The following is a 21,625-nucleotide window of genomic DNA, read 5'->3' as shown; positions in this document are numbered from 1 at the left end:
TAGAGACTAGCTTTGATGATAAGAGAAGGTTAATTAAACTTAATTTAACAACGAATTCACTCGTTCTAACATTTTGATCTTAACTAAACTATGATCGCATTTTTTTCAATATAACCAAAAAAGTGAAACCGTTTACTAAACACAGTAAAGTACTATCAAAATTTTGAAAAACTCATTTAAATTTGCTTTTTTTTCTCTCTATATTTTATAAATAATTTTTACACACATATAAATTTCTGTGAATTATTTTAGCATGCTTTAAACAGTGTTTCTAAGTTTGTAAACTTGATTTTTAATTAAACAAGAACAAAAACTAAGAAAAAGACACAATGATTCATGATTGTATGTTTAGAAGAGTACGCATCCCCAAAAGAAATAAATCACACCAAAAACAGCACACAAATCGAGAAAATAGTCATTTTATTCCCACTGTTTCCTTTATATCTATTAACGCCTTCAGTGCCCAAATGGGACATTTCATTTCTAGTCAAATCGTGTGTGCTCACAATTCATGAGAATGTATCAAAATGCTGATAAAAAATATAAACATGTTTATAGAAATTCAATACTATGTAAACATGGTCTACTAATATTTAGACAAAATTATAGTGTGGATATGATACTCTTTTAACCTTTTAAAGAGAAAAATTAATTATGATTCAACCATTAAAGAAGTTGCTCATTGAATATTATGTTGGAGCTTTATTTTTAGAAAAACCATTTGAGTTCACTCTTTATTTTTAATTTTTTTTTTCATTTCATTTTGTTTTCACATTTAAAAAAGAAAGAAAGGGAAAGAAAAAGAAAAAAAAACATAGCATGTATGAAGGAAAAGAGTGTTACTCACAAGTTGTAATTTGCAGTTAAGACAGGCAGAGGTCCATAGGGGATGACACCTGATGAAGCGCCCATGCAGAAACCGAGCCAAGTGTCATTTTGATAAATCAAGATGTGTTACTTTGGATTCTCCATTCCCATTTCCTCATCAATTTGCATAAACCATCTCCTTTTACTTTCTCATTATGGGTTTAAGAACAGAGAAGCCTCTCCCTTTTTCTCTTTTCTTTCACGTCCCCTGTTTTTTTCCTACTGCACACCTTCAGCCACCCATGGCCACCAGGCCATTTACTCCCTCTTCTCCTTTTCATTTCACCACGTGTATTCCCTTCTTGACAGCTCCATCAAGTTTTCAAAAGCCTTTTTTCCTGTTTTAAAATCCCCCATAATTCATGGGTTTTCTTCATTCTTCTTTAATTTTCTTGATTTCGACTTCCTCACTCCCTGTTCAATGGCCTCTGTTCTTCGTCTCCGCAAATTGTACTTTGTCAACCCTGTTAAGAGTTCTTCTATGGGGCTTCAATCCATTGAAGCACATAAATCAGAGGATAAACGTAATGTCATTGTCGCATATGTGAAGAAATTGATGCAAAAGAAGCAAGACAAGGACGATAAGCAGAAAAGAAACAAGAACACCAACAGGGGCCAATCAAGAGAATGGAAGTGCTTAGATAACTGCTGTTGGATTATTGGATACATTTGTACATTTTGGTGGTTGATGTTTTTCCTCTACCATTATTTGCCTCTTTCAGTCCCTGGCTTTCCGGCCATTGATTCTCCGGGAGCTGTACTAAAGCGAGAAGGCATATCAGGTCGTCACCCAGTCGTTTTAGTGCCCGGGATTGTCACCGGCGGGCTAGAGCTCTGGGATGGCAAGCCCTGCGCCGAGGGCCTGTTCCGAAAGCGCCTGTGGGGTGGGAGTTTCACTGAAACATTGAAAAGGTTAGGAAGTTCCAGACCACTTTTACATTTCTGAAGCTTTGAATTGATTCTGGCAGTACCCATTTGAAAACTTGAATTGAATTTTCCAGACCACTATGCTGGTTGGAGCATCTTTCTCTGGACAATGAAACAGGACTTGACCCACCAGGCATTCGAGTCCGGCCAGTCGAAGGCCTTGTGGCCGCTGATTATTTTGCCCAAGGCTACTTCGTTTGGGCTGTTCTCATTGAAAATTTGGCTAAAATTGGTTATGACGGAAAGAACTTACACATGGCTGCATATGATTGGAGGATCGCGTTCCAAAATACAGAGGTATGTGACCCGAAACATTCTCTTCTTCTACTTGCAATCAAATATATAACATTCATCACTTCTTTGGGTTTGCCATAGTTGAGTTGAGAAATCACGCAGGTTAGAGACAGAGCCCTGAGCAGATTGAAGAGTAAAATAGAGGTAATGTATGCAACAAATGGAGAGAATAAAGTGGTGGTGGTGCCTCATTCGATGGGGGTTCTGTACTTCCTGCATTTCATGAAGTGGGTGGAAGCGCCGCCGCCGATGGGCGGCGGCGGCGGCCTTGGATGGTGTGCCAAGCATATTAAATCAATCATGAATATTGGTTCTACATTTTTGGGAACTCCAAAGGCAGTCAGTAAAATTCTTTCCGCTGAAGACAGACATGTTGCACTGCTCAGGTTCTCTCCCCTTCTTTTCTTCACTCTAAATATTTTAAGTTTGTTATGTAACTAGTAACCGTAGAGTATTTTTTTTGTTTTTAATGAATAAACGCTGTCCTTACTGCAATTTGTTATCAGTTTCTATTTCTCATTCTGATTTTCTTCTTGACAAGTTTTTTAATCTTCATTTCTCGTTTTTCCATCTTCAATCACAATGGTTTAAAGTATTTTGGTTAAAATATTTTATTTTCAGAGTTTTAGATTTATTGATAGCCTTCATTTCAAATTTCACCAACTTTTCTGATCTGGAATTTTCAAGATAGAATGTACTTTTGAATATATGAGATGGATTTCTTTTTGTTTTTATTTCTTAAGATGAAAAGAACAAAGAAATGTACTACTTTTGTAACTGTGTAAAATCTTGACTGAAAGTGTAAGATTTCTCAGGCTTTTTGAACTATTACAGAAAGACATTTTCAAATTTAACTATCAATAAAGAAGAAAAATGTTATGCAAATGAAGAGATTAACCTGTAAATGACAGACAGAAGTCTTCTTATAGATTCAAGGAGAAATAATGAACTTGGTTTTCTTGGCATTTTACAGAGCTATGACCCCTGGTTTTCTTAAATCTGAAATTCTTGGCTTTCAAACCTTAGAACATTTGTTGCGGGTTTCCCGAACCTGGGACTCGACCGCCTCCTTGTTGCCAAAAGGCGGTGAAACCATCTGGGGTGACTTAGATTGGTCTCCTGAAGATGTTCAGAATTGTGATTTGAAGAAAGTAGATGCACATTCTTTTAGAAACGAAAATGATTCTGATGACAGTGAAAGAAAAAAATGCTTTCAAGAACAGGAGCCAGTGCACTATGGTAGAATAATCTCTTTTAGCAAAGAAGCAGCAACACGACCTTCATCAGAGCTCTCTACACTAAACTTAGAGGTAATTTCCAGCTACTTTCTGTGAATTGGAACTAAATTCTTTATTAGGGAAAATAATGAAACTTGGAAGCGATTAATGTATTAGGTATTCAAAGTAGGACATTTTTCTCTACATCATGAGCTTAAGATAGTATTCACTAATGAGTGCATCTTTAATAGGAACTTAAGAATTCAGGTGGCTCCAATGATTCGAGCTTCTCTTGTAGCGACGTATGGACTGAATATGATGAGATGAGTAGGGATAGTATTCGAAAAGTCTCTGAGAATAAAGCTTACACAGTCAAAACTGTTTTTGATCTACTCCGTGTCGTGGCTCCAAAAATGATGCAGAGGATGGATAGTCACTTCTCTCATGGGATTGCTGAAGATCTTGATGATCCTAAATATGCTCATCACAAGTACTGGTCAAATCCACTTGAGACAAAGTAAGTACCGGTATAGGTTTTTAGAATTTTCTGATTTCCAATAAGTATTACATCAAGAAACTTGTTTTGGATGTATTATTTGCTAACTTCAAAATTTAGCAGTCAAACAACTTCCCCAATCCCTGTTCCTAAAAAAACAATATACATTAGACGCACCTTTCCCAACTATCCATTTCATTACTCTTCTACCTTGCGGACTCAGTTCACGAAACTCAACATTTTGCAAAATCTGTTTCAGACTCCCAGATGCCCCAAATATGGAGATATATTGCTTATACGGAGTAGGAATCCCTACAGAAAGATCATATATCTATGACTCATCTTATGATAAGTGCAAGAGCATTCCATTCAGGATTGATCTCTCAATCGAGGGAAAAGGGAGTGGCTGTCTGAGAAGCGGGATGTATTTTGTCGATGGTGACGACTCTGTACCGATAGTGAGCTCAGGTTTCATGTGTGCAAAAGGGTGGAGAAACAAAACACGATTCAACCCATCGGGCAGTCCTACATACGTAAGAGAGTACAGGCACAAGGCTCCTGCTAGTCTGCTAGAAGGAAGAGGAGTAGAAAGTAGTGCTCACGTTGATATAATGGGAAATGTTAATCTAATTGAAGACATCTTGAGGGTTGCGGCTGGAGAAGAGATTGGTGGTGATAAGATTTACTCAGATATATTAACGTTATCAGAGAGAATAAATCTTAAGCTGTGATTCGGTTTGAGAGCTCAAAGAGATAGAGGTACTGAAAGGGAAATTAACAGGCTTCTAGAACAGGTGAGCATAAAATGGAGGGTATACAAGAGAGGAAAAGAACTCATACTCTTGGCAATGAAGTTTGTTCCGCCGGTCTTTTTCATGTGAATAATATTGTGATGTTTGAGGTCTACTATCTAAATCTGTCCATTTTCTGTGCCTCTGCAGTCATATTATCTTTTGAAACATAACTTGGCGCAGTGTAACCTAGGAGTTAAATGATATTTGTCTATTATTTGTCTTTTGAAAAAAGAACCTGTGCGATCATATAATTTGATTATATGGTGTCTCATTTATTTTAACGTTACATAGATTTTTGAAATTGTGGCGGGTTTTGCAATTTGTTAGCAGGTACGTTAATATATGCAATATAAATTAACTTCTCTTATCTGGCTACCTGTGAGGTAGGTGGATACTTTTTTCTCTTCCTTCCCCAATTTCTATTTTCCTATTAACTATACTGTGGCCATGGGCAATATTACATCGTATTCATTAAAGATTTCTGTAAATTATCAAGAAATTAAAAAACTAAATACAAAGCTTGATTTCATGAACAATTAAAAACTTACTTGACAATGTGATGGAGTTGTGACTTACGAGACAACCTGCAGTTGAATCATTGGATGAGTGGGTACAAGAAAAGAAACAAAACGAAAACAATAAGATTGATAAAAATCAAAATGTAAGCAACCCTGAGAGCAGGCCTAATAGTCAATAGTCGTTACTTTGATCTTCAGCTTATTATCGGTAGACTTCTTTTCTACTCATTTAGACTTCTTTTTTTTCTACTCACTCAGTAGTTCCTAAGAGCGGACAGCCTTGCTTCCCATTGTCATTGCCATTGTAGCACGTGTGTGGTCCAACCTCAAATTCTTTGAGCCTTCAGAGTTTATCTAAGGCGCGAAGCGAAACGACTGTGAATGGCATCCGAGCCTCTTATATGGAACCCCATGAGCGTCAAATCCTGACTTCCTGGCCACGAGTCAAAGACCTCATCCATCAGCTCCTCTACGTCATCGGTGCGGTTTTACGAAGTGTCTAAGCATAATTCGTTGGGGAAGTTTCAGCATTTCTCCTTCTTTCTTTGCTATATTATTTTTGAGAAAAGCTGATAGGAGAGGTTTGATCGAATTCGGGTGTAGGGAATTGAGCGAAATTTGGCTCAAAGAATTTGAGTCCCGATCCCTCACTATTTTCAGGAGCCCCACGTAGCGGTGGCTTCTACCTTCACATTTTCAGCGTTCTTCTACTATTATCTTTCAGGAATCTATACTTGCGCGAACTACCCAGTGTTGGCCTGGTCAATATGTAACTTATTTAGAATTTGACTCAATATTCGAAAGATATTTTACAAGTTTCAAAGCTTGATTGGGTAGCCTCAATTGGGTAAAACTAGAATTAAAAAAGGACAATTACCCCATGTCAAATATATATTCTATATACACGATAAAAAATAGTGGGAAGATTTGTACAACCAAAGCTGGTGGACTCTACTTCTAAAGTAGACGTTACCGGGGGGAAACACAATAAAGCAATTAAACCAATGGTAACCTAAAAAGTGACCATTCAATTAAGTTTGTTGTTTATCTTGAAATAAATCAATCTAACTGAGAAATGAAAGGTTTTCAATCCACCTTTGTTCAACTTCATTGTATGTAAAAATTGTGGGATATACTACTTTTATTGTTACCTTTTTCGGCATGATGAATATTTGACATTTATTGTTTCTATTATCATTAGGATCAAATGGTGATAGTAACAATAGATGTGATAGAATTGTGACTCTGGTAAAATGTGATCAATCCAATTTGATTTGCAATCAAGTCTTATTATCATTATCCTGTATATCTATAAACTAATCACACTAATTTTTATTGCAGATTAGGAAACGTATCCTTGATAAAAATAAAAATAAAAATAAAAACCTTCCTTATAGGTGCTTACCTAAGCGCACAAGAAACCACAAAAATCTTTAGACAAATGAGCATATGCGGCTGCAACACTTCCTGATAGAGAAATGGTTAAAAGATATCACTTACCATATTTCATGTTACTTTCGGTGCACGTAATAAAACTTACACTTCAAGCCTTCTCCTGCAAGATTTTTGAAAAGGAGAACAATATATAAATAATAATAATAAAAAAAGGCAGCTTCCGATTCTATGCTTTGTTTATACAAGAAAAATATATATAGTAATAAAATAGCAGTTGGAAAGTAAACAAGGGTACACGACATGAAATTTGGAGCATGCATTTACATAATTGCATGTACACATGTCCTCAAGTGAATTTAAATTGGCTCTTCATATTGAGTGGTGAAAGGAACGGCTGTGGAAACAAGAAGCCGGTACTGATAAAATGTCACTTATTTATTACACTCTAAGACTTAAATTTGGCTGAAAGCCTGAAATCAACTCTAAATCAACTCATCAAACATTTTGCGGAGGTGAAAGTTTGGGAAATTTATAACCCTTATATGGATTATACAATCTGATGCATGTTAGATGGGGGTTCAGTGTCAGCTAAATCTTGTGAGGCCTAATGAACATAATTAATACATATCAAGCTGTAAATTATCAGATTTCTTGAACATATAAACTTTTGAAACCAATTATTTCACCCATCCTCACTTTCAAACCTCCCTTTAAAACTGCATGTTCCCAGCTTTCATTTTTAAACAAACTCATTTGGTGTGACTAATGGATACTACTTGTTTATCCATTTTCTTTCTTCTCCTTGCTCCTGTGATCCCTCTGGCAAATGGTCAGCCCCTGGTTCCTGCCTTGTTCACATTCGGGGACTCTGTCCTCGATGTCGGGATCAATAATCATCTTAAAACCCTCATTAAAGCAAACTTCCTTCCTTATGGAAGAGATTTTACAACTCACAAGCCTACGGGAAGATTCTGCAATGGGAAACTTGCCTCAGATTTCACTGGTACTTTGCACCTAGAAACTCATTTCACTAACTTATGTTCATAAATAATCAACACATGATCTAATCCCTTTTGTTGCCTTCTGAATAGCTGAGTACCTAGGATTTACATCTTACCCACAAGCTTACCTCGGTGGAGGAGGAAAGGACTTCCTGGTTGGAGCAAGCTTTGCCTCAGCTGCTTCTGGATACCTAGACACAACTGCAGAATTATATGTAATAAATCAAAAACGTGAGTTTTTCTATCTTGGGCACTGCCTTAAAATAACATGTTTAGGCTTGTGGTGTTGTAGAATGCACTTTCCTTTACTCAGCAGCTGGAATACTACAAGGAGTATCAGAACAAAGTAGCTGAGGTTGCTGGAAAACCCAATGCTTCATCTATTATATCTGGTGCGATTTACCTTGTCAGTGCTGGGAGCAATGACTTTCTGCAAAACTATTACATCAATCCTCTACTTTACAAGAAATATACTGTTAGTCAGTTTAGCGACATAATCATCACCTCCTACATAATTTTCATTCAGGTCGGGCTCTCCATCAGTTTCTAAATTGATTCAATTAAAAGGGTGCAACAGATACATATATCATATATGAATGTTGTGTAATCAAAATATATGATTTCAGAATCTATATGCATTGGGAGCACGGAGAATTGGAGTAACAACATTGCCACCGCTTGGATGTCTCCCAGCAGCCATAACAGTTTTTGGATCTGATAGCAACGAGTGCGTGGAAAAGCTAAACAATGATGCAGTTGCGTTCAATAGCAAGCTCAATGCCACATCTCAGAGCTTACGAACCAAGCTTTCTGGCCTCAATCTGGTTGTCTTGGACTCTTACAAACCTCTCTATGACCTTATCACAAAGCCCGCTGAACATGGTATGCCATTGAGATTTTTTAGAACACAAGGACACGTTGCATTACCCTTGTTCATGTAAGGTCATGGTATGCCATTGAGATTAGTTCAGAGTAAATAAAAATGACATGCATCAACTCCAACCTAGGATCTTCATACATATAATATCTTGGATAAAGTAGAATGTAAACATCAGTACATCACAAAATCTCTCACATGGAATACAAAGGACAGAAAAATTCACATTGATACTTCAAAACCTGAACATCAGGACCCACGATGTGTCACTAACTCATGCATAAAATTACGTAGGTTTCTCTGAGGCAAGGAAGGCCTGCTGTGGCACCGGCTTGCTTGAAACATCATTCCTATGCAATACAGAATCGGTAGGGACATGTGCTAATGCATCTGAATACGTGTTCTGGGATGGATTCCACCCTTCGGAAGCTGCAAACAAGTTCTTGGCTAGTAGTCTGCTAGCCAGTGGCATCTCTCTCATCTCATAAATCATACACCTGGGTGTTTCAAAGTAGTTTCCTGCATAGGAATTTACTTATCGTATGGTTGCGTGCTCCGCTTTATTGTTTTCTTCTGCAAAGAAATAAAGGCTGAAGGGGATAACAAGACAGAGTGTGGTATCTCTTGCTATTCTTCATCTATTAAAGTTGTGTAACACGCTGCTGGTGATAGCCACTGAAACCTGCTTCTTCTTATATTCACCAATTCCGTATATTTAGGAGGGAAAATAAGTACTCCTTTACGCGTACTTACGTAAAAACAACTAAACTCCGTGAGAGCGAGAGCTTATGTTGCTATACAATAGAACGACAAAAACACCAGAAATTACGCATAAAACTAAAAATAAGGCGCAACTCAAGTATGAAAAAATCAATTTAGTAATAGCCCTAAAGTGACAACATACCTAAATTTAATAGATAATGAAAAATGCTCAAAAAGATAAGTGAGGCGGAACCAATAAAAGTAAGCAGGCAATTATTCGAGCACCATGTGCCAGTGGAGTGATCATTGAATAAAATGTGATTTTAGGTATAACCAATCACAGTACAAAACCTTTGTGGTCATAAAACCATCTCCAACTACTTATAAGGCAAGTATTGTATAACCAAACATTTTGCAGGATTTCGGAAGTTTTTGGGAATCTGAGGAAGCTTAGACCTGTATTTATCATCCAACAACAGGCTGACCTAGTTGCATAGTACAATCACGAACTGCACATCCATTCAGTAATATTTGTATGGTTTATTACAAATTGGTCCCTAAGCTTTTGGAGAAAGTTAGAATTTAGATCATATGGTTTTAAAAGTCAAAATTTAGTTCTTAATGTTTGATATAACCTCTATTAATAGTCTTTATGGTTTGATAAAACCCTCATAAATAGTCCATGAGAGTTTAATCAAATCGACTAAATTCTAATTATAAAATATAAACCATAAAAACCAAAATCTAACTTTCTCCAAACCATGGAAACCAAATTTGCAAAAACCTAACTGTATTGCCTTTCTTTCAGTTGATAATGATTCAAAATGATATCCTGGCCTTTGAGTTCCGAATGGAGAGGCTGAAACCAAAAAAAACAAACAAACAAAAGGCACCAACTCAGTATGAAGTGATTACCGAAAATATTCCTAATTGAAATTCGGCAGCAAAGATCAATTACCATCGAAGTGACATACTGAAAGTGGCTAAGAGCAACACTATGGGTTACGAAGTGTGTGTTCCCGTCTCTGCTAACTCCCTAGCCGTCCGGGTTAGGGAAACAAAAAACACAGCACTTAAATCAGACATTGCAGAATAAGAGAAGAATTCATAATAAACATATTGATATAGATCTTACTCAGAGTGTTTAGAGCAACAGGTCAACAATCTATTGACGTCTACATCTTCTACACAATATTCATCTCTTACATCTGTCCCTTCATCCTTAGAAGCAGTCCAATGATTTAAAATAGAAATTATCCTTCTTAACTAACAGAGGAGTAAAGGACAACACAAAGTTCATTTATGCAAATGATCTATCAAAAAATGAAAATGACTAGCATGCATTGACTAATAATAGGTTAACACACCATTTTTGTTCTTACACTCTCAATTATCCAATTTTAGTCTCTTTTACTTTCAATAAAACTTAAATTTAGTATATGTACTTTTAGTAGATCTTCAACTTTATTCTTCAAAGTTAATATTTACCGAAATTAGTTCCATAACAATAAACTTTCATGCAAATAAATAAAACCATGTAAATATATATTCAAAATCTTTTGTTTTAAATCAGCAATAAACTAACTACATGGACTAAATTTAAGTTATACTGAAAGTCCAGGAGCTAACATGAATGAAACCCAAAGTCCAAGGACCAAAAAGATATACTAATCTAAATGATAATAGGGAAGTCAAACAAACTCAACGGACAGGATACAGATATACATCTAGAGTTTGATTTTGTGCAGGCGGAGGTCATTCCATCCTCTTCTTTATTTGATTCAGTCATACAGTGGTCTAGAAGATCATCCTCAATGAGATCAGTCTTACTCACTAGTAATGACACATACTCCAACAGCTTTGGTCTGCTCATCACATTTTCTTGAACACGAACCAATATCCTAGCAATGATGCTCCAAACAGCATCACGCGCCTCTAAGTCATCCCCAGCAAAAGAGAATGTATCAAATAGACCTTGTAGGAAAGACAGATCTGAATAGATCAAAAGTATCACTCTCCAGGTCCACATAAGGTGATTGGTAAACAAAAATCAAACTGATAGTTACCATTAGAAACTTGGCCATAAGAAATAAAACGAACTCAACTTACCCTGAGACATCTCAAAGGCTAGATCAGGTACATCTGACAGAATATTTGCAATCAAAACCACAGCACTGATACAAGAGCTGGAAACCTATGGAAAGAAATATGTCCATTTCAAAGATGAAGGTTTCCTTGATCATGGAAGAAAAATGTATTTGTGGCACACCAACAGCAAAGCACCAAGCACAGAAGTAGTTTGAAATACGCAACAAATAACAGCTTAAGAAATAAAACTTCAGCATCTTCTAGAAACAAATTCAACGACAGGAAAGGAGGTAAATCATACTCAATACGCAGCACAGAGCAACACAATATTTTGGGACAAAAAACGGCATATAACAAGTTACGCATGGGTTCACACTGACAAAAGTAAATTGAATAACTCTGAGGTCTTAATAAATAAAACAATATATGGAGACGTTAACACTTAAATACGCCCATCTCTATTACTATAAGGTCACAGCCCTACTCTCTTACTTCAGGTACCTGAACTGTACCTCAAATGCATCTGGCAATTTGACTAGGTCACGAACAAGCTGAAAAAGTTCTTTATTTGAACAAAGTTCATGAGAATGCTCTTCAATTCCAGAGAGTGTTTCAACTGCCCGAAGAATGACGTCGAGAATTGAATGCCTGAAATTGAATTTTGAAAGAACACTGATGGACTCAAAAGATGCTTCACCAATCATCATTTCTTACTAATAGTATCTACAAGCATCACAAACTAAATGTCACAAGAGGAAGGTTGGAGCTTCCATGACCGTGAAACATACAAAATTCTATGTGCTCCGTTGGAGAACTTCTTCCCCTCCTATTGTGTGCTTGACCTTCTCCTTCCTTCTTTCTTTGATGACCCACTATTTCTGGGCCAGCTTAAATTCACCTCAACGAAACAGTCCAGATCCAACAAATTTCTCTTCCATTAAATTATTTGGTTATTAGTCGATGCATACAAATTACATGACATTTTCTTTCTTCCTACAATACAATGGGTGGTGAAGGAACTCTCTAACTTGGGATCCATTGACTACAAAACATCTTAATGATACTTGGGATGCTAAAGGGGTATGACTAGTCTTGCATGATGATAGATACTTCCTCAACTAAGACAGGGAAAGAGAAATTCACCGTTCATCCAAACTCAGGAAAGTTTAATACTAATAATGACATCGATATGCCACGCAATCAATAAAGAAATAAGGAAGTGTTTTTGGTAAGAAATAAAAACTTGTAGCATTAGAAGGCATGAAGATTACATGTCAATTACGAAAGTTTGGTAATTCCTGTATGCAACATGTAATTCTATAAGTAATATCTTTAGACAAAGAGGATTAATACCTTTCAGCTGATCTTTCATTTGTTAATATTTTCATCTCAAAAGAAAAAAGGTTGAACAAAACACTCGACAAACCCAGCTTCATCAAACATGGGAGAAGAGCATGAACAACTTCTTGATGACTTTCAATAATAGTTGATAATAGCCCAACACTCTGATCAAGAGAGAAACTAATTCAGCTATCAGACAAGCTATTAATTTGTCTTTGCAGTTACATTATGTATGCTATAATTTACAGAGACTTTTTATGTTCTTTGCTTTGATGTGATACAGATTTCGATACCTTTTCAATAAGTTGTGGATTTAAGGTATTCTCAGAAACCCATAGAATACGAGAAAGAACATGCTCAAAATTCAAAGCCTCAGCCCATATGACACATTCGCTGCTTTGAAGACCTGTGTTCAATAACCTGTTGATAAGCAAAATAATTGGCATTGATTAGCTCAAGCTAAATTTTCTACTTTTAATGACGAGCTGAAACTTCAAGAGTCACTTAGATACCCAAGAGTCATAATGAATCTAGAAATTCAAATTCATTCACATATTTTAATGTATTTTTAGATTCATTCACATCTTTAATATGTACCTATTTAATGGAATGTACTTTCATTTATTAGGGTAGTTGAAAGGGCATAAAACTAAATGTTGTGTCCTTTCATATAACATTTGAAGTTAGTATAAATAGGGTTTTAGTTTCCATATTTGAAGACAACTTGAATTTGAATGTCATTTTCTCATAGAGTGTTTCTCTCAAGCTTTATGCTTTCGTTTGTATTCTTGTGTTAGAATGCATGCTTAGGACTTTCAATCTAGCTTGATCAATTAGATTGTGGAGAGTTCGAAATCTTGAAGTTAGGAACAAGTTCTCCTTTCTTATTGATCGTTGATCAATCTTTCCAAGCCAAATCTGTTTAGCTTTCTTGGGGTTGTTAACTAATTGTTTAATCGGGGTTATTCTTATTATTGTTGTGGAGGTTCACCTAGGATAAGGGGAGTTCTCAAACGTGATTGAGGTAGTTCCGTTTTATCACCTGTGAGCAATAATAAATATAAATACATAAAATAATGTGTATATTACAGAACAAGTAGGACTGAATAAAATTATCACTATGTCTGTCATTGGATATCATTTGAAGGCCTAGGCCATAAAAACTGAAGAAGGCACGCATCAATGGCAAATATACGAAACAAAAATTATCCTAATGAATCTTAGAACATAGAATGGTGGGCATGAATGTCCCCACCTTACCAAATAAGTCATCGAGAAAACAAAGTTGCATATGATTTTCAATTTGAAATTATATAAATTAATTAGAAAGCCGTACTTTTCTATGCTACCTGCAAACTTCACATAAACATTGAGCATCATCTAGAAACAGCTGGGACACAATGGTTGTAATCAATCCACTCTTGGCGACAATATGTTTCATGGGAACTTCATGGCAAGCCAGGTTCCCAATGATTCCAAGGCTAATCTCCTGCAGCAAGTACTTGATTGAATGTGGATTTGAAGCAATACTCGACAGATAAGTGATACCCTCAAATTGCCAAAGCCACAATTTATCCATCTCATATAAAAGACAACGATGCAACTTCTAGCACATATTGGAAAAGGATTATTTGAACTATATGTCACGTTGTCACATACCATAACACGCACAGATTGTGAGACCATAAGGTTTGCAGAAAGGACTTCAAGGACAAGGTTCTGAACCTGGGAACATGTAAACGTGTATATTAACTAAATGAAACGGCTTCTATCAGTAGGTGCCAGTAAAATTCGTAATGTCACTATTGCTCGAGTACCCAAAATATTAGTGCCATTTGAAAAGCATTTTTTCATTTGCAAGTCAAGGCTACGCCCCATTTGGGGGGATAAGAGAAGAAAGAGCACCATAACGATAGTTGGCAAGGTCAATAATGATGAGTGTGTTGCTACTAAGAACACATTTTATAATTTTATCAGCCCACTTCAACTCGTAACAAGACAACCGGGGAGAACAGTGTGTGTGTGTGTGTGTGTGTGTGTATGAAGGAAATTTAAGTACCATAAGTTCTGCTTGAGATCTACTCGCAGAAAGATCCCACAGAATGCAACCATACTCTTCCCAGACCTTTTCTTCTGGGGATGAAATAAGCTGCTCCGATTTGAGACATGCACCTTCATCCTCACCTTCTTTATCAGCAAGTTTACCAGAACCATCTGCAATTTCAAGGCCTAGGCATTTACTTACTGTTCCTGAAGAACTTAAGAGTTGATCACCGGATAAAGAGCCATCACCTTCATCCATTTTGTTTACTGAGGTGTCACCGCCGTCATGTCCATTTTCACAAGAATTGCGCGTGTTACTCGCGTTCAATGGCAGAAGTTTCCGTATTAGAGAAATTATATAGCTAGGATCAACCGTTGTTGAGATGTCAAATAACTGCGAAGTAATGTCCATAAGATACTCAATCCACTATCTCGGTGACGAAATTTATCCATCTCAAATTCTCAATAACGAAACTTCTACAACAACAACCTAACAAACGTAAAATCCAGTAACAAAGAAAATCCACCAGCATAGCTGAATGAATAAATGCAGTAACTAGCTGAAGTTTCAAGGGAAATTCCAAAGCAATAACCCATAAAAAGCTAAGCTCAGGGATTTGAATAAAAACCTCATCAAGTGGAGCGGAAGGGTGATGAGCAGGCCCATTACAGTCTTCTACAGGTTCAACGTCCGCCTCCAATTCAGCTTCTATAGGGTCTGAATCTGATCCCACTTCCATAACAAGATATGAAGGTTCAAGAACAGGATTAGCTTTCAGAATCGCAGTCGTCTTCAACCTCGGGTTCCCTCCAAAATTTTGCTACCGGGAAACGTCTTATTCGTAAAGACTGAAATTTCCTCAGCTACTCGGGTTTTCCGGCACTCCACCATTTTACTTTAATCGGGTCGGGCATCTTATAGCCCTTTGTCCCGCCCGATTATTATTAACTTTTCTTTCTTTCTTTTTGGAATTATGGCTAAAATAACTAAACTTGAAATTTGTTCGAAGTTCACATCTAATCTTTGTAATTTTATTAAATCTTAAATTCAGCATTTATTTGGATTCAAATTTATTAAATAATTATAATAACTTTTATGCAAAGAAACCCAACAACACCGTGAGTATAATTTTTAAAATTTATAGCGAAAATGATAATGAAAGAAAACTATGATTTAGTAAAATTTATTGAAAATTGAGAAACTAAAGTAAAACATTTGAAAACACGACCACTAAAATTGAAATATCTAATAATAGTTATTATGTCTTTGTCGAATAACCATTATATATTTTAACTTGCAAAACAAAACAAAGGCTATTTGTATTTTAAGTGCATAGTGTATTTAACAATTTTAGTAAAGCATCTTGCTTACTTAATCTGATATTTCCCGCCATATTTGATATTTTAAAAATATAACTAATTTAAGCTTTTAGTTTAATAAAATTTAAAATAAGTTTTCGAAATTTTAAAAAGTAAATAAATGTGTGAATATTTTTCTTTCTTTTTTTACCCAAAATAATCATAAAGAATGTATCCCGTAGCAGCTAAAGTTTTGTATTTAAAAAAAAAAAAGAAAAAAGTCGTATTTGTTAAATAATCAACCATTATATTTTTTTAGTTTATTGCCTAGAAAAACATAAACTAAAAAAATATAGGAATCAGAAAATTTTGAAAACTTTGATATGTAGCTTTGAAATAGCTGTTATAAATAATTATGAATTTATTGTCACCAACCTTTTTAATAATAAAAAATATTAAAACTATTTATAAAATATAAAAAAATTCTTTAAACTTACTTTTAACCTATTTAAATTTTTCTATATTTTTATGAATAGTTCTAAATATTTCGTTATTTATAACAATTTTGTCTTTATTAGACCAAACCATAATTCTAAGTAAGTGAAATAAAAAAATTAATTACATTTACAATTGAAATTAAAAAAATAATAATAAATTTGACAAACTATTTACCTTCTAAAAAAAATCAATAAAAGACAATTTCTTATGCTTAATTTTTTTATGAAAGGTAAATGTTATCAATTTTTTTTTTTTTTTTTTTTTTTTGTTCACTTCCTTTACAATTTCTATACATAAATTTTCATTATGATTCGAGTATTTTTTAAGGTTCAATAAACATGACCTGAGTTATTTACCATTATTCAAACAAGTACATAGCCAATGAAATTTAAATTCACAAAATTTCTTTAAAAAGAGAGAGAGAGAGAGAGAGAGAGAGCTCCAAATAGTCCCCTCATTGGTAGGGAAGTTTTTGAACTGCCAACATGATCTTGGCCTGTAAAAAACAAAATTCACAATGAATAAACGGGGAACAAATCAATAAAAATGAATCCGTGAAGAAGGCCTATTTTAAAAAGTGGAATACGAAGTTAGCTATTTAAAAAACAAGTTCTCAAAAGTTTCCTACCTATACTATTTTCAAACAAATTTTTAAAAATAGAAAAAGAGGTAGTAGCCTAACTTACTACAAACCAAAAATGGCAAGAATCTAGCACCAAAAAGATTTACATTTTAAATTTGTTCAAGGTTTCAGGAAGTAGTTCTGAGATCCAAATCGACCTAGAAATAATGGAATGGGACAGGAGTTGTAAAAGATAAGCAAGGCATACTCGAAGGCGCCCTCTGTCAAACCAACAAATGCTCAAAACATTCAGTTGTTCGAAATCACTCAAGAAGGGCCAACGAAAGCTGGTCTACTCTCTCGAAGCAAAACACGATGGCATTGGCATGTAGGACAACACTGAAACAACACGGACCATGAATGCTTCCAACTCCAACAGAAACCTGACCTGCAAACCAGTACACTACATTGCACAACACATATAACCTGAAACGTCGTACATTACATCTCTAGTCACGTCAATTTCGATGAGGTGGATTTTGAAGTTCCATCGATAGCTATGTTTCCCATTCCAATCTCCATGGCTTCTCTTTCATCCTTCTCACTTACTTTTATAGAAGCAGGTTGATCTACCGGCTGATTTTGATGGCTTGATACAGAACACTCGAGATTTCTTGGGACAGAACTGAGCCAAGTATGGCTAAGACATTGTGCTGCTGTTGGTCTCTTTTCAGGTGCAAAATCCAATAAAGGAGTAAGAAACTCTGCCATGTCGTTAGCATCTTGCTCGCTGAAATCGTACTTCTCAGTCAGCACCTTATTCAGAGGCCAAAAGCGCAACTGACGAATATGCCTCAACTCTCCATATCTGTTGAAGTAGTCCCTCGAGTACCGACCGCCTAATGCAATCTGTGTTGATATATATTTCCACAATAAATGAGATAACATATTCTTATTTGACTAAAAGATTAGAGTAGTTGAAAAATATCAATAGGTCACATATATAAGAAAGACAGCACGGCATTTGTAAGTTTGTAACTTACCTTGCGGGGCATCACCCCAAGAAGCTCCATCATCAATGCTAAATGGTCCTGTGAAATAAATAAATACCAGAATTAAACTTACGGAAGAGAGCATCCATGCAATAAGTTGACGGTCTTAGCACAGTTTTGTTTTGCTGTTTTAGCATAGCTTTGTTTTGCCGTTTTCTGACACACATACCAACGATGTTTGGCACACCACATGGATATAGGTTGTTTTTGAAAAATAAGAAACAAATACCATACTGTCTCGTACTATTATTAACCCCACAAATACAAAAGGAGAGGGGTCAGCAAAGCATACATCCTACGAGTACGAACTAATGGAAATACCATTTTCTGAGATGAGAAGATATCAAGCCACATTATGGTTTAGAAGATCAGAAAGAAACACATTAAGTTAAAACCAAAATTCATAAAATTATTCGAAAGACGGCCTTCGCAAATTATTGTTAGGCCTATTCAGTGTATAACATAGTTGAAACTGAATTAAGCCTCGACGTATAAAAATAAATAAATCATTATGAACTTCTACATTATGCCGTACAAACAGGTACAGCAGAACAACGTTTCAAAGAATCAAATCATACTCATTGTAAACACAAACAACAGTAGCAAACAACTTTTCAGGATGCTTTTCAGATAACTGAAAATGTGATATTTACTATGAGTAGGAACAATGCTTCCACATAAGAGGTGGGATTCAATTAACAAGTTACAGTTAAGAACTACAGAGTTTAGGAGAAACAATAACCATAAAAGTAATAAAAGAACAAGAAGGATTATTAACATTACCTCATCCCTTTCATAATTGTCACCACTGTGTGGATCAAAAAGAACATCACCAGTGGCCAACTCAAAACAAATGCAAGCAAATGACCACATATCTGCTGGTGTCGAATATTTAGATCCAAGAATAACCTCAGGACATCTATACTGCCGTGTCTGAATATCATTAGTAAATTGCTTGTATGTCCAACATGCATTTCCAAAATCAACCAGCTTGCACTTAAGATCAGCAGCTGCCAGCAGTCTCCGTCTTGTTTCTCGGCTCATTTTCCTCTGACCTTTCTTTCCTGGCCCAGCATCCTTCAAATCATCAGCATTTTTTGTATCAGCATCATTCACAGCACCATCTTTATGAGTTTTGGTTGTACCGCCATTTAATTTAACCCCATTATCTAAATCTTCTGTGCCAGCTCTTGCAGGGTCTTCTTCATCTATGTCTTCTTCAACAGTTTCCTTCTCCAATCGCCCCTGGGCTGCCTTCTTAGCTCGTTTCCTTATCTTCTTTTTCTGGTTCTTGGTAAGGTCTCCATTGTAGCTCTTAACATCATTTGAAGCATCAGAACTAGTCGAAGTTTTATTCTTACTGTTTGGAAGGATGAGAGGATTTCCTGATTTTCTAGGATCTTTAGATGGATCCATCATAGAAGGAAGCAATACATTCTCTGGCTTTAAATCTGTATGTATAATTGAAAGCTTCCGATGCAAGTAATCTAATCCCACTAAAATATGAAAACAAATTTCCTTCACCATGTGTAGAGGAATCCCTCTGTAATCAGCATACTTAATAAGAGTCAATAAGTTGTCTCCAAGGTACTCAAAAACCATACAAACATGCTGCCCGTTTGGGCCAGAGTGCTTGAAATGATCCAAAAGCTTCACAACACACTTCTTGTCTTCTATATCTCCCTCTGCAATCTGCTTAAGAATCTTAATCTCATCCAACGCAGCTTCAGTGTAATGCTGAGCGCTCTTTTGAACTTTCAAAGCTACATAACGCTACAAACAATAAAATTCTCGTGTTGTTAAAGAACTAAATAAAGAATGCAAATATCAAGTGCTTGTATTGGAACCGTGTAGAGACTACTAAATAGCTTTAAACTGAGCACCTCAAGAAACAGTAAAGTAAAGAAAGAGCGCGATATAAAATTAGTAAGACCAGGACACATAAAGCACAACAGCTACCAACAAAAGTTATCATTGAGAGCAAGAGGTTAAGTTCAAAACTTCAAATTTGACTCTGAATCTTCAAAAGAAAACACTCCATTGTGATGAGGGCAGGGATATAATCCTTTTCTCGTACGTTACTTCTAGAAAATTAACACAAACAGAATTCTTGTATATAACTTTTCTTGATTCTAGTAATCAACCTCATAGATCCCACCAACTAGTTCTCCAATGTGCACTCAACATCTCTCAAATATGTCACTTTCCTTCTAATTTTCACTTCTAACAAAAAACAAAAAAGAAACTAGAACTTCAAATCCCAAAAAAAAAAAAACATACCGATTTCTGAGTGTCCCAAGCTAACCACACAGTGGAAAAATGACCCCAACCGAGCTTGCTTTGAACAACATAACAACCATTCTTAAAAGTATCCCCAACACGAACAGCATGATACCCTCCTCGCCTGTAATCCTCAGTCCCTTCGTCTTCCGATGTGTAATCAGTTTCCTCGCTCCGATCGCCGTTCCGAGCCTCCGCCATTGACAAGACAAACGAAGATTAGAGAAAGAAGTTGTGGGAGAACGAGAACAGTAATATCCTTGGTAAAAATGGATATTTCAGAGGTAAATCTGAGAGAGACGATGAGGTAGGGCTTGGGTCGTGCTATAGCGACAACCGCGATTAGGGTTTTATTCGGTGTGTTGTTATTGCCGGGAAAGAGGAAAACGGAGAAATGAATATGAAGATAGTTTTTCTTTTTCTCTTTTCTTTTCTTCGAAAAAGATTAATATGATAATTCAGTGATTTGATGGATTGGACTGTCGTGAATACAAGTACGATTATAAATTTTTTTTTTCTTTTAGCTTCAAATTTAATCAATCTTATTCATTCTTTAAAATTCTTTTATGGGAAATGTCAACATTTATTAAGAGGATGTTTCTTCACAAATAATTTAAAATAATAATAATACATAAAAACAAACAATTAAACATATCAAAAGTTATATAAAGTTTTTTGTTTTTAAATTTTCTACCATTCCATTTTCAAAAAATTGTATTGAATTTAAAGTTTTTTACTATTTTCGCGAACTTTCTAAAAAAATTGTAAATTATTTATATTTTATTAAAAAATTAATTTTGTTATAAAGTATAAATAGTTTATATTTTATTCTTTTTTATAGTTTTTTTTAATTCCTTTATTTGTTATTATCAAATACGTCCAACACTAATAATGATAATATAGTATATTATAAATCATTGCTATTGGTCTTTTCTTTATGAAACAAATCGCTATCATTTTTTATTTGAACAAAACAAGTCAATTTTATAGTTTATTAATTTATAAAAAATGTAGGATTGTTGTTTTCAAGAAAAATAGGGATATAGCATATGATAAAATTTGTTAAAATATTTACGAACAAAATAAAATACCTATAAATTATTAAATTGACACCGAATCTTACTATTGCTAATATCAATGTCATGATAGACTATAGGTTGTAACATTCTAGCCTGAGTTTTATTAATTAAATTTGTTTAACGGAACGAGTAGATAATTCTAGTCTTGTAAAATACGAGACGGTATGTTTTAGTTAGTATTGAGTTTGACATTTGTCTAATCAATTATTGAAAAAATTTGTTTTTCTTTTTAAAAAATACTCGATAGTTTGTAGAAAACAAATAAAACGGTCTCAAATTGTTAGTTGAAAAATGT

General features: G+C 35.2%; 4 protein-coding genes across 9 annotated transcripts; 2 read left to right on the top strand and 2 right to left on the bottom strand.

Moving 5' to 3' along the window:
- Positions 1-1,288: 1,288 nt before the first annotated feature.
- Positions 1,289-4,870, top strand: LOC103497986 (putative phospholipid:diacylglycerol acyltransferase 2). The gene is made up of 6 exons (XM_008460428.3): positions 1,289-1,779; positions 1,869-2,091; positions 2,191-2,474; positions 3,062-3,398; positions 3,557-3,822; positions 4,061-4,870. The coding sequence occupies exons 1-6, from the start codon at positions 1,289-1,291 to the stop codon at positions 4,530-4,532; spliced, it is 2,073 nt and encodes a 690-aa protein (XP_008458650.2). The 3' UTR covers positions 4,533-4,870.
- Positions 4,871-7,172: 2,302 nt separating this feature from the next.
- Positions 7,173-9,062, top strand: LOC103497987 (GDSL esterase/lipase At5g22810). The gene is made up of 5 exons (XM_008460429.3): positions 7,173-7,511; positions 7,600-7,724; positions 7,802-8,035; positions 8,136-8,391; positions 8,681-9,062. The coding sequence occupies exons 1-5, from the start codon at positions 7,274-7,276 to the stop codon at positions 8,872-8,874; spliced, it is 1,047 nt and encodes a 348-aa protein (XP_008458651.1). The 5' UTR covers positions 7,173-7,273; the 3' UTR covers positions 8,875-9,062.
- A 299-nt stretch (positions 9,063-9,361) lies between these two features.
- Positions 9,362-15,493, bottom strand: LOC103497988 (uncharacterized). Of its 5 annotated transcripts, none has more exons than XM_051091792.1 (13): positions 15,190-15,485; positions 14,810-14,954; positions 14,577-14,731; positions 14,177-14,242; positions 13,867-14,006; positions 12,811-12,937; positions 12,530-12,681; positions 11,689-11,824; positions 11,198-11,282; positions 10,806-11,062; positions 10,224-10,354; positions 10,047-10,124; positions 9,834-9,947 (listed from the first exon to the last, which is right to left on the bottom strand). In XM_051091792.1, exons 1-12 carry the CDS (start codon positions 15,298-15,300, stop codon positions 10,091-10,093), a joined length of 1,539 nt encoding a protein of 512 aa, XP_050947749.1. In that variant the 5' UTR covers positions 15,301-15,485; the 3' UTR covers positions 9,834-9,947; positions 10,047-10,090. The 5 variants fall into 5 exon arrangements, with proteins under 5 accessions (XP_050947750.1, XP_050947748.1, XP_050947751.1 ...); XM_008460433.3 differs by having other exon boundaries at positions 10,806-11,080; positions 15,190-15,480; XM_051091793.1 differs by lacking the exon at positions 10,224-10,354 and having other exon boundaries at positions 9,362-9,947; positions 15,190-15,493.
- Positions 15,494-16,647: 1,154 nt separating this feature from the next.
- LOC103497989 (uncharacterized) lies at positions 16,648-20,694 on the bottom strand. 2 transcript variants are annotated; one of them, XR_539517.3, is made up of 5 exons: positions 20,252-20,693; positions 18,755-19,744; positions 17,963-18,010; positions 17,188-17,828; positions 16,648-16,853 (listed from the first exon to the last, which is right to left on the bottom strand). XR_539517.3 is itself a non-coding variant. In XM_008460434.3 (4 exons), the coding sequence occupies exons 1-4, from the start codon at positions 20,450-20,452 to the stop codon at positions 17,433-17,435; spliced, it is 1,635 nt and encodes a 544-aa protein (XP_008458656.1). In that variant the 5' UTR covers positions 20,453-20,694; the 3' UTR covers positions 17,068-17,432. The 2 variants fall into 2 exon arrangements, 1 of the variants encoding a protein (XP_008458656.1); XM_008460434.3 differs by lacking the exon at positions 16,648-16,853 and having other exon boundaries at positions 17,068-17,828; positions 20,252-20,694.
- Positions 20,695-21,625: the final 931 nt, after the last annotated feature.

Source organism: Cucumis melo, chromosome 11 (genome assembly GCF_025177605.1).
Source record: "Cucumis melo cultivar AY chromosome 11, USDA_Cmelo_AY_1.0, whole genome shotgun sequence".
Classification (NCBI taxonomy): domain Eukaryota; kingdom Viridiplantae; phylum Streptophyta; class Magnoliopsida; order Cucurbitales; family Cucurbitaceae; genus Cucumis; species Cucumis melo.
Note: the sequence above shows the minus strand (reverse complement) of the source record. Positions and strands in the feature narration are given on the sequence as shown.